The sequence below is a fragment of the Mirounga angustirostris genome, unplaced genomic scaffold (assembly GCF_029215605.1).
Source record: "Mirounga angustirostris isolate CCGP_5_RB_7025 unplaced genomic scaffold, mMirAng1.0.hap1 SCAF_12, whole genome shotgun sequence".
Lineage (NCBI taxonomy): Eukaryota > Metazoa > Chordata > Mammalia > Carnivora > Phocidae > Mirounga > Mirounga angustirostris.
Window position 1 is genome coordinate 16,139,486 of NW_026991720.1, and position 13,485 is coordinate 16,152,970.

At 40.5% G+C, this 13,485-nt stretch overlaps 1 protein-coding gene across 1 annotated transcript in view; it reads left to right on the forward strand.

Moving 5' to 3' along the window:
• Positions 1 to 13,485, forward strand: part of DGKI (diacylglycerol kinase iota) — a 356,177-nt gene that overhangs the window by 274,826 nt on the left and 67,866 nt on the right. Inside the window, exons 24-27 of the mRNA XM_064574919.1 lie at positions 4,425 to 4,494; positions 6,664 to 6,704; positions 7,633 to 7,760; positions 10,036 to 10,158. Coding sequence (XP_064430989.1) covers positions 4,425 to 4,494; positions 6,664 to 6,704; positions 7,633 to 7,760; positions 10,036 to 10,158 — 362 coding nt within the window. The remainder of the gene's footprint in view (positions 1 to 4,424; positions 4,495 to 6,663; positions 6,705 to 7,632; positions 7,761 to 10,035; positions 10,159 to 13,485) is intronic.

Sequence of the window (13,485 nt, forward strand, 5' to 3'; positions counted from 1 at the left end):
CTTCTTCCTGAGTTCCACTTACAGAATTTTCAAACAGAGCAACCTTTGATGAGGCAGCAATGACATGATAACTCACAAGATCAGATTTAAAAAAAATGGGCCTGTCGGGGAACACAATTCCTATTAAATCTAGATGTAATATAATCACAAATCAAGCACTCTTGTAATGAATAAAACCACAGATCTGAAAAACTATACCTCAAGTGCCACATCTAGTATGCTGCCTATTTATCTTTTGCACAGCCTGTGAACTAAGAATGGTTTTCAGATACTCTAATGCTTGAAGAAACCCCAAAGAATATTTTATAATTCACATAAATTATATGAAATTAAATTTCAGTGTCCATAAATAAACTTGTATTGGAACACACACACACAATCAGTTTTCCAAAGCAGACTTTCTCATTAAAAGTAGTTTTGGGCTCCATTTTTCAACTCAAGTGAAATACATCAGCCTCAACCACCACCAGATTTCCCATCCCTCACCTGCTCTTTACCTCCTGTTCTCCCCTGGATCTTTTAGATGTCATCCAACACCCAGCTGTGCTGATTAGCTGAATTTCTTTGTGTCTTATTTTATAGATTGTTGGTATATTTTGTGGGTATGTTTTTACATTTTGTCCATCTGCTGCAGTGAAACATCATTTTAACACTGATTTTAGGTAATCTCCAACTTTTAGGGTCCTAATGCAAGTGAGATCCTTTCATCTGCATATATATGTGTGGGCTAGATTAGATCCAAGGGGAAAATTTTGCTGAGACTTGACTGCTTTTATATATCTTTTTGACATGTAACATTTGGAAATAAGTAGTTTAATTGCATTGCATTATAAATCCTTCCCAGATTGGGGTAGGTGATAATTGCATTTTTACTTTGGAATTCAAATACCTTTTTTAAAAAAAAAAAAAATTTATTTATTTGAGAGAGAGAGAGAGAGCACAAGTAGGGAGAGGGGCAGAGGGAGAGGAAAAAACAGACTCCCTGCTAAGCAGAGAGCCCACTGCAGGGCTCAATCCCAGGACCCCAAGATCATTACCTGAGCCAAAGACAGACGCCTAACCAACTGAGCCACCCAGGCACTCCTCAAATGCCTTTTAACATAGGACTTTATTATATTAATAATTCTGTTTTTAAGAGCTGACAATTTTTTTTTATGAACAAGGCTGAAGGAGCTCTGTAAAAGGAGGGAGAGGATGCAAACCTAGTTCAGGGGAGCTACATCAGAGAAGTTAGGGCTCTCCCAGTGCACTTGTAACCATCTCCTAAGACGCTGGGTTAATCTGCATGTGACCAAGAGAGTGTCCAGTTATTTTTCAATGACATTTTTCTCATGAGCTTCTTGGGATTCCAGATCACTTTGATAACCTATAGAAAGCAGTGAAACATGCACCTCCACTAGACACACTGAATTTAGCATAAAATTTCAGGGAGTTAAGGCTTGTTGAACTTAGTCGAGGGTCCACTTGAACCTATTTGAAGTGTTTCAAAGATCTCTATTCTTTGGCAGCCAGTGTGTTTTCACAGAGCAAACTGGTAACATTCTCTTTAAATAAAACCTCTTTAAGGAAGTTGAGTTGTAGCAAATGCCTGTGAATTAAGGTGTAGAGAAAATAAACAAACAGAAAATATACAAAATAAATAGGCACATCCATAAAACTCTCCTGACACACAGACCTTCATATATAAACATGTATACAATTATACCAATATTATTTTACCAGCCTGTGGTAAGCTAGTCACGTGATTGAGGCAGTATATCAATCTGCATTTTATTTATTTTTTCAATTTGCATTTTATTAAATGAGACTAAATAATATCTGATATTCTCTAATTTGAATACTCCAGCAATAACATTATTAATCTTTAGGTTTTTTTAAATGATAAATTAAGCACTTCTGAGTTCTTTCAGAGTAGATTTTTACCTAGGGAAATTTCATTTTTGTGTGGGGGGCTCTCTGTAGCACATTTGACATCAGATTTCAGAAACTGTCCTTGGTGTCTAAGCCATCTTTATTTCTAGAGAAGACAGCCATGTTTCTGTTTAATATTTTTATTTAGGAGCTTTCATAGTTGGCACTAAATATTTCAAATCACATTTGAATCTCCTGACTTACTACATTTGACACTAAACGGACATGTTGGTGACTTTACATGTTTTATAAAAATACAGTAAGAACCTTAAGTTTCTTTAAAACAGTATATCACGTGTCAAAATGTACTTCTCGAAATGTTAAATGTGATTTTCATACAAATAGGTACTGAGCACATATCACAATTTCATTTAGTGCAACCAGCAGGATGGCAAAGCCCGTTCAGAAAAGAGAGAAATATCTCTGTGTTCATAGCTACATATATATCCATAGAGATATGTATTTATCTGTCTATCCATAGCTATATCAATTCTACACATATAAATATAAAATTTTGGTGCCAGACCCAAGACCAGTTTTTTTCTCTATCAATTATTTACTTTGCAGAATCCATTCATGTTAAAAATTCCAGGTAGTCAAGGTTTCTTATAATAAAACGGATCCCTTTTGTTAGGTCCATGCTTTTAAACCTCTAGCGTACATCACCTTCACCTGAAAGATTACGGGGTTCCACTCCCAGGGTTTCTATAAATTTGTGGTTGTGCCAGGGAATTTGTATTTCTCACAAGTTCCTAGCTGATGCCGCTGCTCCACGGTTCACATTTTGAGACCCGCTGATCTAAGCATAGGCTTTGCCTGAGGAGCAAGTGAGGCATGAGGGAGTGTTGATCAAAACCCCAAACAAGTCAATGCAACCTCTGATTAGTTCCTTATTGTTTGTCCTATGTTATTCCTAGTTCCTTCTCCTGTCCCCCTCCGGTACACATGGATCCGCCACACCCAGCTGCACTCCAGGGATGCTACCTGTATTAGAACATCTCAAATCCCTAATGTGGGTCAAACTCCCACTGCCTTCCCCACAGAGACCTAACCTCCCTCCTCATTTGTCCTGTTTCTGTCAACGATTTCAGTGTCATTATAAGCCAGGGCTAGAATGCTCCAAGTTATGTGTTGTAAACTAGAATGCGCTTTTTATTTTTAAATTATCATTGACAGAGTTTCTCTTAGGGGAGATTTTCAGTTTTTGAAAGTTTGGAATTATAAAGAGATAATCCCTTCTGCTTTCAATCTGCCAGTTCCCTAGTCTGTTCTTCTGTGATGTGGCCTTAATTCCTTGTAAGAAGTAAAAGCTTCAGAGACTTCTGGAAATCTTGGGAACTGGTAGTAGTATTAAATCAGGAAGGATGCTAGTCCTGGTGATCTCTTGGAAGGGCAGCTTTTGAAGAATGATGCATCAGAAGCCATTCTTCTAGAGGTCGGGCCAAAATGGCTAAGGGGAAGTTGGAGGCAGGAGATACTGAGGCATATTTCAGGGATTTGGCAGGGCAAGGAAGGGGAAATTAATTTTCAGAAGATGTAACAAGATCAATCGAGGGGAATTTGTTTTAGAGAGGGGGAGCCACTGAAAGCAGAAAAATTAATGAATTTCTGGGTAGGGAAGAGGATTTCAGTAAGAATACAGAAATAAAGTTTGAAAGGAAAGAAGAGGGTAATCTGGGGACTAGATGAAGTGGTTAGCTTTGAACAGGAAACAACCTTTTTATCTAAGGCTAAAGGAGAGGAGATGGAGGCTAGCAGATGGCCTTGAGTTCACACATGAGAGGGGGTAGGATCGGGCATCTTAGAAGCTAGAGAGCTGGAGAATGCTAAGGCGGATGAGTACATCGTTGGCTAAGTCCATGTTGGGCAGACGATTTTGTCACCAGCCAGCCTGGCAGAAGGTTCTTCCTCCTTGTGCGCAGCTCTGCAGTCAGGTTCAGTGGATAAGGTTGAGGTAATGATGGCCTCAATATGTGATGTTGATTTTCTTTGCTTTCATGCAGACAAATTGCCCTGTATAACAGATGCTAATCTAGTTAAGGGGTTTTACACTGCAGATGGATGGCCTCTTGTGTTTCTTCAATGCTGCGAGTCCATTCTGGCCAGTAGATGAGGCTCAGCCCCTTCCCATTTTGTGCCAGTGCCTTCCTTATATCTATGTGGGGAACCAAAGTGTAAATGACAGCCAGCTGCCCCTACTTCCTTAGCTTCACAAAAGCAAAGAAATTCCCTCAACGAGGTAAATGTCCCCAGTTATGTCATTTCTGAATGCTTAATAGAGTAGTTGAGAACTTCATAGAAATTTTATGTGGGAGTTGTTTTCGAAGGTCCCGTGTGAAGTAATTTATTTCAAAGGACAGCCTCTCTTTCTAGTAAGAATACGATTTGGCCTCTCACCAGTGCTCGGTTTAGGAAAGGATGCTCACTCTTAGAAGTAGTCGATATGGTACAGTGAAGTTAAAACCCTCAGATCATTCAAATGGAGTCAGGAGGATGTATGTGTCTCTTTCCAGGACCACGAAACCTCCTTCCCCAGGGCGCTCTCAGCTCAGAGACTCTCCCCACGGTGGTGCTTTCTAGATGGTGAGTGTTTCTCTATTTCATGGAGCAGTGGGGATTGCAGAAGTAGCAGGACAACAATGCATTGATAGATGGGGTGGAGTGGACCCTGGTTTTCCAAGGGATTATTCAGAAACTCTTTATGTGGCTCTGTGTGACTGGTATTTGCATCTCAAACTATGTGGACTCACTGATGTTGCGACATACTTTCCTGAAGTCATTTTTTTCAGAGAAAGTTGGTTACCTTGGGCTGAACTCAGCATCAAATTGCCCAAACTGACATTTCCCTTTCCGTGCCCACCGCCCCCCCTCCCTTTTCCTGAAACATGTTGAGGGCTTATCTTAAATTCAGGCCAGTAGATGGATACAGTACACAGCAGACAGGTACTAATTCCCTATTGTTTGCTTATTGTAACTTTCGTATATTTCCATTAGCCATCATTTCAGTATGAGTATACATTTTTGCAAAAATGTAGAAATTTTCAGTTGCATTCAGATCTGCTCTGCTGAGCATGGCCTATTGAATGTATTTCAGTTATTTTCTGATTGGTTAATGGGTTCATTTTCCATTGCAAGCATCCCTCACTCACTAGATGCTGCCTAATCCTGTTTTTCTATCAGTTAGTTACCCATATTACAGTACACTCCTGCTTATCTACTGCCCAGTATATCAACAACCAGGTATCTCTCTTGTCTATGTGGACATGTGGTTTTCACTGTAGACATTTCTTTGGTTGATCTGGGGATGCAGATATAAATGCGGACAAGAGTGCGACAGGATGTGTGAGTATGTAAACAGTACTATGAAGATGAACACTTGTATTTATATCAGATCTAACCCAAGTGAATCATGACCTAGGTTTTCATTAATAGCTCATCACCTACTCTGAAGATAACTGACACTACTTTCCTCCGGCTCCTTTATTCCCTTGTGATGAAAAGCACAATCATGTGTTTTTTCCTGAATTCACAGGGAAACAACTTATATTTGAGAAAATTTTAGAAGTTTATATGAATTGTTCTATATGTAGTCTGTTCTATATACATTCTTAGATAAAATTACAAGTGTGATGTTAGTTATATTCTATAGATAGAAAAACCTTTAAAAGGTGATCACACTTAAGGTTAAAAAGAACCAAAGTAGAATAAGTCCTCAGATTTTATTCCTTTGTTGCTTTTAGCGGGGAGGGACCGTGATTGTCTTGTGTCTCAGCTCATGTCCTTTGGAGAGAAGCTACTCATTAAATAGTTATGATTTTTGAATGATTATTTGCATTTTGAGTTATTCCCTCTAGGACTATGTACTTTGTAGAAAATCTATTTATTTTCTACTCTGTTAGATAGATTTAAGTGAGGAGGAACATAATTCTTTTGAGTATTAAGAATAATCAGAATAGTGTCTACAAACTGAAAGTATTAAGAATAATCAGAATAGTGTCTACAAACTGAAAGTTTGCAATTTTTTTTCCCCAAACCACAGATGCAACCCAGTTCCTTTTAGGAATGCTTAAATAATTATTTTTACTGTTTTGGCTTTCTTTAGACATGGCTTAGGAATTCGATCTTGAAGTGAAATGAATCCTTCAGTACCAGATGGGGTCCCTGGCTCTGCATCTTCAAGCTTTTTTTTTTCAAAATGAGAATCACTTCCTTGGGAAGTCTGGCTACCTACGGGTCCCCCCCCCTCCCCCCACCACCACCTTTATTTACTTAATAAATACACACTGAGTCCCAGCTCTGTTTAAGGTCATGTGCTAGTGTCTGTAGACATAAAAGAGTAAATGAAGCACAGACCTTTAAAGAGGCAGATATCTCTATCTCCTAGTTATTTATGAAGATGGTGTCTACAAGAAGTATAAAAAAAGGTGAACATGCCTAAAGGTAGGAGCAATGAATTCTGTCCAGAGTAGGGAAGATGGGATGGAAGAATGTTTCTCAGAGGAGGCAGCATTTAAGTTGGTCCTTAAGAGACAGGTAAGATTTAGTTAGGGAGATGTAATGGGGAAGGGCTTTCTAAGCTGGGGGCTAGCCATAGCAGACAGGGAAGTTCTGAGTTTTTCTAAAGTTAGGAACTGGCCAGCAGGCCGGCATGCCTGGAATGCAAAGATTTTGAGTGGCATAGTAGGAGAGAAGGTTGTAAATTTGGTGCTAGATCACAGGACTCTGAATGCCATATACGTTTTTCTTTCCTAGCAACTTCCGCTGATCGCTTTTACCGAATAGACAGATCTCAGGTAAGCTTTCTTGAGCCTATTTGTAAAAGTGAAAAATTCCACAATCAATAGACTTTATTGGTAGCTAATCTTACACATTTTTTCTAATGTAAACCCTAAAACATTTACACATTCCGGAATGGTACTCATAGCCTAAGTTATGAGTTTTTTTATTTGTCTTCACACATTTTGTGATTTGTGGACTCAAGATTTGACCTTGTAAATGAGTACAGACAATAACTAGGCTTATAGATGTTATCACCAGCCTGCACTCTAAATTTTCTTGCACACTGCTACTTTTACTACTTCCTAGATCCATTTTATGGCTTTTTCAGTTTATTTTGGTTAGCAAGTTTGACACCTCAGGTGTATATTTATGCTACTCAGTTGCAACTCATCACTTCCCGGGATTTCGTAATGAGAAAAAAAAAATGCTTCTGCTCAATGATAATAAATGTTCCTACTGCCCAAATTCTCCTGCAATAAAGAAGAAGAAGAAGGAGAAGAAATAATAATATGTCATGGAATCCAGTGATAAAACCAGTTGTTAATCATGCCACTTAGCTTTGGCCAGATCCTGGGGGTCCAAGTCCAGCTTACTGCACAATTCATGCTGGACCAAGCCACAAGTGGGGTGTCGCTTCTTCAAAAGTATTTGGGAAGAAGAGGCAAGCCCATCTCTGGTTACACCTGACAAGATCCTGGTCAAGTAGGAATCCCAAACCAAGAAGGATTCACCTCTTCCCCTCACCAGTCTCTTGCTACCATGTCGCTTCAGGGATGGATGTCCACTGGTCTGACCTCTGAAAATGCACTGTGGTCTTTGGATATGCCATCGACTTTCATTATCCCTCAAGACCAAGGATGCTTTGTTTTGTCACTGATATTATCAGATGATAGATTTGAGCATCTTGTCAATCCTTTGACAGACTTCTTTTTTCTTCCTTAGGAACATTTGCACTTTGTGATGGAGATTTCCCAAGATGAGATTTTTATTCTGGATCCAGATATGGTGTTGTCACAGCAGGCAGGAACACCTCCAGGAATGCCTGACCTGGTGGTGGAGCAAGCCTCAGGGTGAGTGCGCCCTTCTTTGGTGATGTGGTAGTGAGGCTGGCCACAGCGTGACATCCGTGTCCAACGTGGCTTTGCACTGGACATTTCTAATGACATTGAACTATCTTGAAATACAGGTTTTCTTGCTGGGTTTCATTAGCATGTAGCATAACTGGTTCCATTCTGTGTCTGTCTTTTGAATGGCTGCATAGAATTACTCTTTCCCACCAAGATTTGTACCATGTCTGAACTTTCTTTAACCACTACATCCACACTTCTTACCAAACTATAAAGTACTAGTATTTGCATTTGTGCATATATATCTATAATGCTTGTATCATCCAAAGGAAAATGGGCACAGGTGGTTTGACTCTTACTTTTCTCCTCTACCACTTCCTCCTCCTTTTTTGCTAGATCCAGGCAGCCTGAGACATAGATGGTATAATAATAACTATGACGTATCAAGCACTTACTATGAGCCACATACTGTCCTAAATGCCTTTCTTATATCCCTACCACCGCTTCATAGTAACCTTGTCATTGGAAGTGCTCTGTGCTTATTTCCTGATCTGTAAAATGGAAATGAAGCCTATGCAGAGAATTGTTTGAAAATTAAATCAGTTGATACGTGTGAAGTATTTAGGATAGTTCTTGACACTTGGTAGACACTCATTCAGTATGGTGTTATTAAAATGATCCTCGTCATCACTATCCTATCACAGTGCCCCTGCATGTCTGGTACTATTATTATCCTAAATCCACAGATAACAAAATTGAGACTCAGAGGGTTCTTTAACTTTGCCACCATTGCACAGAAAATGAATGGCAAAATTGAGATTTGGTCCCAGGTTTTATGCTAAAGCCCGTGCATTTAATCACTATGTTGAACCACCAAAATATTATTAATATTTCTAGGTTATTTCAGCAATTCCAAAATACTTATTTAGAGACCTTTTTAGGTGCCAGCTACCAGTAGAAGCCGTTAGGAAACAACAGTGCAAAAATAAAAAAATTGAACATTTCTGCCCTTGTAAAGTCTGATGAATTTTGATGTCTTAACTGGTATATGAAGGCCAAATAGTTAAAATAAGGATTTCCCTGGAAAGCACACACACACAGGCACTCAAATAGCATTTGTGAATTGTGTACACACACACACACAAACACACACACACATATATGTAGACATGTTCACTTGAGGTAACCCTATGCCTGTTTACCCCTGTGCACTAATTTATTTGGTCATTGCTGCCATTTCTGAATATTTCTTACTCTGCCAAGGCCAGCTGGGATCAGTGATATGTATCAAGTCCAGAGAAGACAGAAGTGGCAGGATGGGGCAGGTATATAGCGGCGTTTAGGAAAGCCAGAGCTAGTGATAACAAATGTGTACCCCCGGGAGTCCCAGAAGGTGGTGGAGAAGCCCATCTTCACAGTCCATGTCTGTAAATCCAGCCTGTCCGCAGTGGGGAAAGCTAGTGAGATGCTGGATCATCCTGCAGGGGCAGTGGGCATTAGAGTCTTGCTGTCCTCTTGCCCAACATGATCTTGGCTGCAGTCTTCAATCTGGTTAAGAGTAAACCCGTTCTACCACACTCACCCTGCTCTTTGCCCTCTCTCTATATCAATAATTGGCCAAAAGAAATGGCTTTGTCCTGGGCATCCTCTATTAGCCCTAGCTCCAAAAATAAAGTAGCTCAAAGTAGCTTGAAAATCCATTAGCACTTCAATCAGTCCCTTTCTTATTTCTGGCCAGTTGCCCCTTCTGGAAATGAACAAGGACAGGAAAGCAGTGAAAAAGGATGGGCTTTGTTATTTCCTAATTTCCATTTCTACATCAGGTCCCATTACTTCTTATTTACATCACATTTAAAATTACTTAATCTTTTTTTAAGATTTCATTTTTTTATTTGAGAGAGAGAGTGCATGCACGGTGGGGGGTGGGGGGGGGAGGCAGACTCCCTGCAGAGCAGGGAGCCCAAAGTGGGGCTGATCCCAGGACCCTGAGATCATGACCTGAGCCGAAGGCAGATGCTTAACTGACTGAGCCACCCAGGCACCCCTAAAATTACTTAATCTTGAAAGGCAGTTTTCTCATCTGTAGAGGGCAGAAGCACACAAATAGTTCATGATACTTGAGAAAATTAAATAATGAATGTGAAGAAGTAACTAGTAAATACCCAGTGAAGATTAGTTTGCCATCTCACATCTAGACAAGAACCATCTTGAGACAGAGCAGAGTACGTGCCATGCTGGCTTTGAATGCCTAAATGCCTGGTGCCCTGCTTTCTCCCAGAATTTCCGACTGGTGGAATCCCGCCCTACGGAAGCGCATGCTGAGCGACAGCGGGCTGGGAACGATAACTCCGCATTATGAGGACTCGGATTTGAGAGATCTCAGCCACTCCCGTGTGCTACAGTAAGAGCGCTCTCCCTGTCCTTTGTGACCCTGTGATCGCCGGGGGAGGAGTGCCGGGTACCTCACCAGGGGTGAGGGGTCGCTTTTCAGTGGTGCTCCCAACTGCCTGTTGTGCCACTCTGTGCTCCCCCATCTTACTCACTTGGCTCACCTTTCCCAGCCCCAAGCTCCTGATGGAGCTTCACCTTCCATTTCTTTTGCTCCCGAGCCGCACTGAGACCACACGTGTGTATCTATACATACTCTGAACCTCGCTAGTGTTTGCTTTACTGGAATCCAGTGTTTACTAGATGTCCCCGTGTTTGCCGCATCGTGAAGACATGCATGAGAGAGATCATGAAGAGTCTGGAAGTGACTTAGAGTTTTTTCATTTGTGGGAACATTTCCTCTTGCTGCTACAATTCTGCTTCATGTGTCTCCAGTCCTGTAGTATAGTCACGTGGTTTTGTTGGCTGAAGTGGAGCTGCTCCCGTGACTCGGGGTCTCTGGGGTAAATGATGCAGCTTTTGTTCCTAGGTCGGAATAGTAAGTGTGTTGGCTTCTGAGGTCTGACTGTGGTCAGAAAGGAGGGTGAATGTTGGAGTTTTGCAACAGTGCTGCCACATTTATGTCTGCACGCTCTTTTCTTCCTGTGATATCTCCCTGCAGGAGCAGATTCTAGGTGCGGTCAGTGGTCACGGATACATTCTTTCACCCCATTTCAGAGGTTATACAAGTTTGTTGGAATTCATGATACTGGGCTGGTTTCCAATCCTATCCAAGGTCCTAACTGAATAGGGCCGATGGCCTTGTTACTGTGCAGTCTTACAATTTTTACAAAATAAAAAGATTAAGAGTCTTAGAAGCCCAGGGTTAACCGAACAGACGTTGTTTCTAAAGGAAGACCACAGCAATTTTGGTATGGCAAAGGGGGGAAAAGTGAGAAATCTGGAGCTAAATACTTCATTGGTGGGAAGGTTCTACTCAGATATCCCAGGGGCAAAAGGCAATTTCATTTTAATTGCTTCTCTGTACTACCTCTTATTTTGTTGTGTGAAGAGTAGAAAGGAGAAAGTGAATTACTGTGGATTTTCCTTTTTAATCAAACCAAGTTAGATTTTGATCACATTTTGATTGCTTACAACTCAGGGTGTTTTTCCATTTCTTTTTTATATGGAATTGATGCTTATGAACCACAATGAGCCAGCCACCCCCTGATGGCTAAAAATGTGGCCACCTAGCTGCGGGCAGATTTATTTGAAAAATTAGAGTTTAGACACAGACAAAGGAATTATGCCTAGACAAACCAGATGAGTATTGTAGTTGTTCTTACAGACAAGCTATTTCCAAAAAGTAGAGTGATCTCACTCTGGTTTCCTGTTCCCTGATTTTTCTCTGTGGAGTATATTAAAGTATATATATATCATGATATATGAAGTGTAAGGTAGTAAATATTCTTCCCAAATCACAAATATACATACTACTTCATGTAATAGCCATGTTCTTAAAACTCTATATAAAAATCAACTCTTATTCTTCATTTGGGTTGTATTATCCTTTCAGAGATTTCTCTTAATTTTTTATTGATCTTTACTTGGCAGTTGTCAGTTGCCTTGGTCATTTACACTACCTTAGCTCTTAGGTGCACTAGAGCAATTAACTTTAAATTTTTTTCCTGCTAAATCACTCGAAAACAAAGTAACACTCAAACACTCACCCCTAGCCTCTGAGTCTGTCTAGCTGAATCTCTGCACATTGTGAAATAAGACAAGTCACCCCCCCGCCAAGTTCTGCCTGAATCCCTGACTCACAGAACATAGGAGCATAATAAAAGAGTTGTTTTAAATCACTAAAATAAGTAAGTACTGTACCCTACCCCAATTTGCCCATTAATTCTTTAATTTTTTTTAAAGATTTTATTTATTTATTTGAGAGAGAGAGAGTGAGAGAGAGCACATGAGAGAGGGGAGGGTCAGAGGGAGAAGCAGACTCCCCGCCAAGCAGGGAGCCCGATGCGGGACTCGATCCAGGGACTCCAGGATCATGACCTGAGCCGAAGGCAGTCGCTCAACCAACTGAGCCACCCAGGCGCCCATCTTTAATTTTTTTTATTATTATTACTGTGTCCATTAATTCCTTAGAAAGAACATCTCTTTATTTCCTTCAGAGATCATCTCTGATGCAAAGAGGTATAATTGCTGTTACGGAATAATTCAATTATATAATACATAGATATTATATACCGTGTTAGTAATGGCTAGTATTGATGGAATGTCTCCTACTTGCTTTGTATCATAGCTAAATTATCTTTAATTCTTTTAACAACTTTTAAATCTTGCCGTTGCTTAACAATGAGTAAAGTGAGCCTTACAGAGTTTAAAATACTCATCTTGGATCACGCAAGACAGCAGGAGTGGGAATTGTGGTTTGAGTCGGGTTGGCTTGACTTCTGACTTCATGCTTTTTCTTTTCTTTTTTTTTTTTTTTTAAGATTTTGTATTTATTTATTTGAGACAGAGAGAATGAGAGACAGAGAGCATGAGAGGGAGGAGGGTCAGAGAGAGAAGCAGACTCCCCGCTGAGCAGGGAGCCCGATGCGGGACTCGATCCCAGGACTCCAGGATCACGACCTGAGCCGAAGGCAGTCGCTTAACCAACTGAGCCACCCAGGCGCCCCTTCATGCTTTTTCTGACCATACTGTACTATCTCCTGAAGGCCTGGTGTAAAGGCATGGTGCCTACAGCCCCGTGGCCTGAGGAAGGTTTACTTTGGCTTCTATTTATTTTAGCATTTGTAAAGTGTCTGGGGAAGCTTTAAAAAGAGATTGAAATGTTTAAAAAGATAGACTTTTATTGGGATGCCTGGGTGGCTCAGTCGGTTGGGCGTCTGCCTTCGGCTCGGGTCATGATCTCAGGGTCTTGGGATCGAGTCCCGCATCGGGCTCCCTGCTCACCGGGGAGTCTGTTTCTCCCTCTCCCTCTGTCTCTTACCCCTGCTGTGCTCTCTCTCTCAAATAAATAAATAAAATCTTTATTAAAAAAAAGTAGACTTTTATTTAAAAATTATTAAATATATATTAAATTTGCCCCAATCTAAATAAGCACAAAAATTATTCGAAAGGTCATTTGTTTTATTTCTTAAATTCTGCATAAGAGCAAAGGGGGAGAAAAAAAGAGGCAAACAGTATAGAGTTCCCTGAAAGAGTTAAAAGTAGAGCTACCCCACAACCCAGCCATTGCACTACTGGGTATTTACCCCAAAGATACAGCAGTGTCCACAATAACCAAAATATGGAAAGAACCCAGACGTCTATTGACAGGTGAATGGATAAGGAAGATGTGAGACAC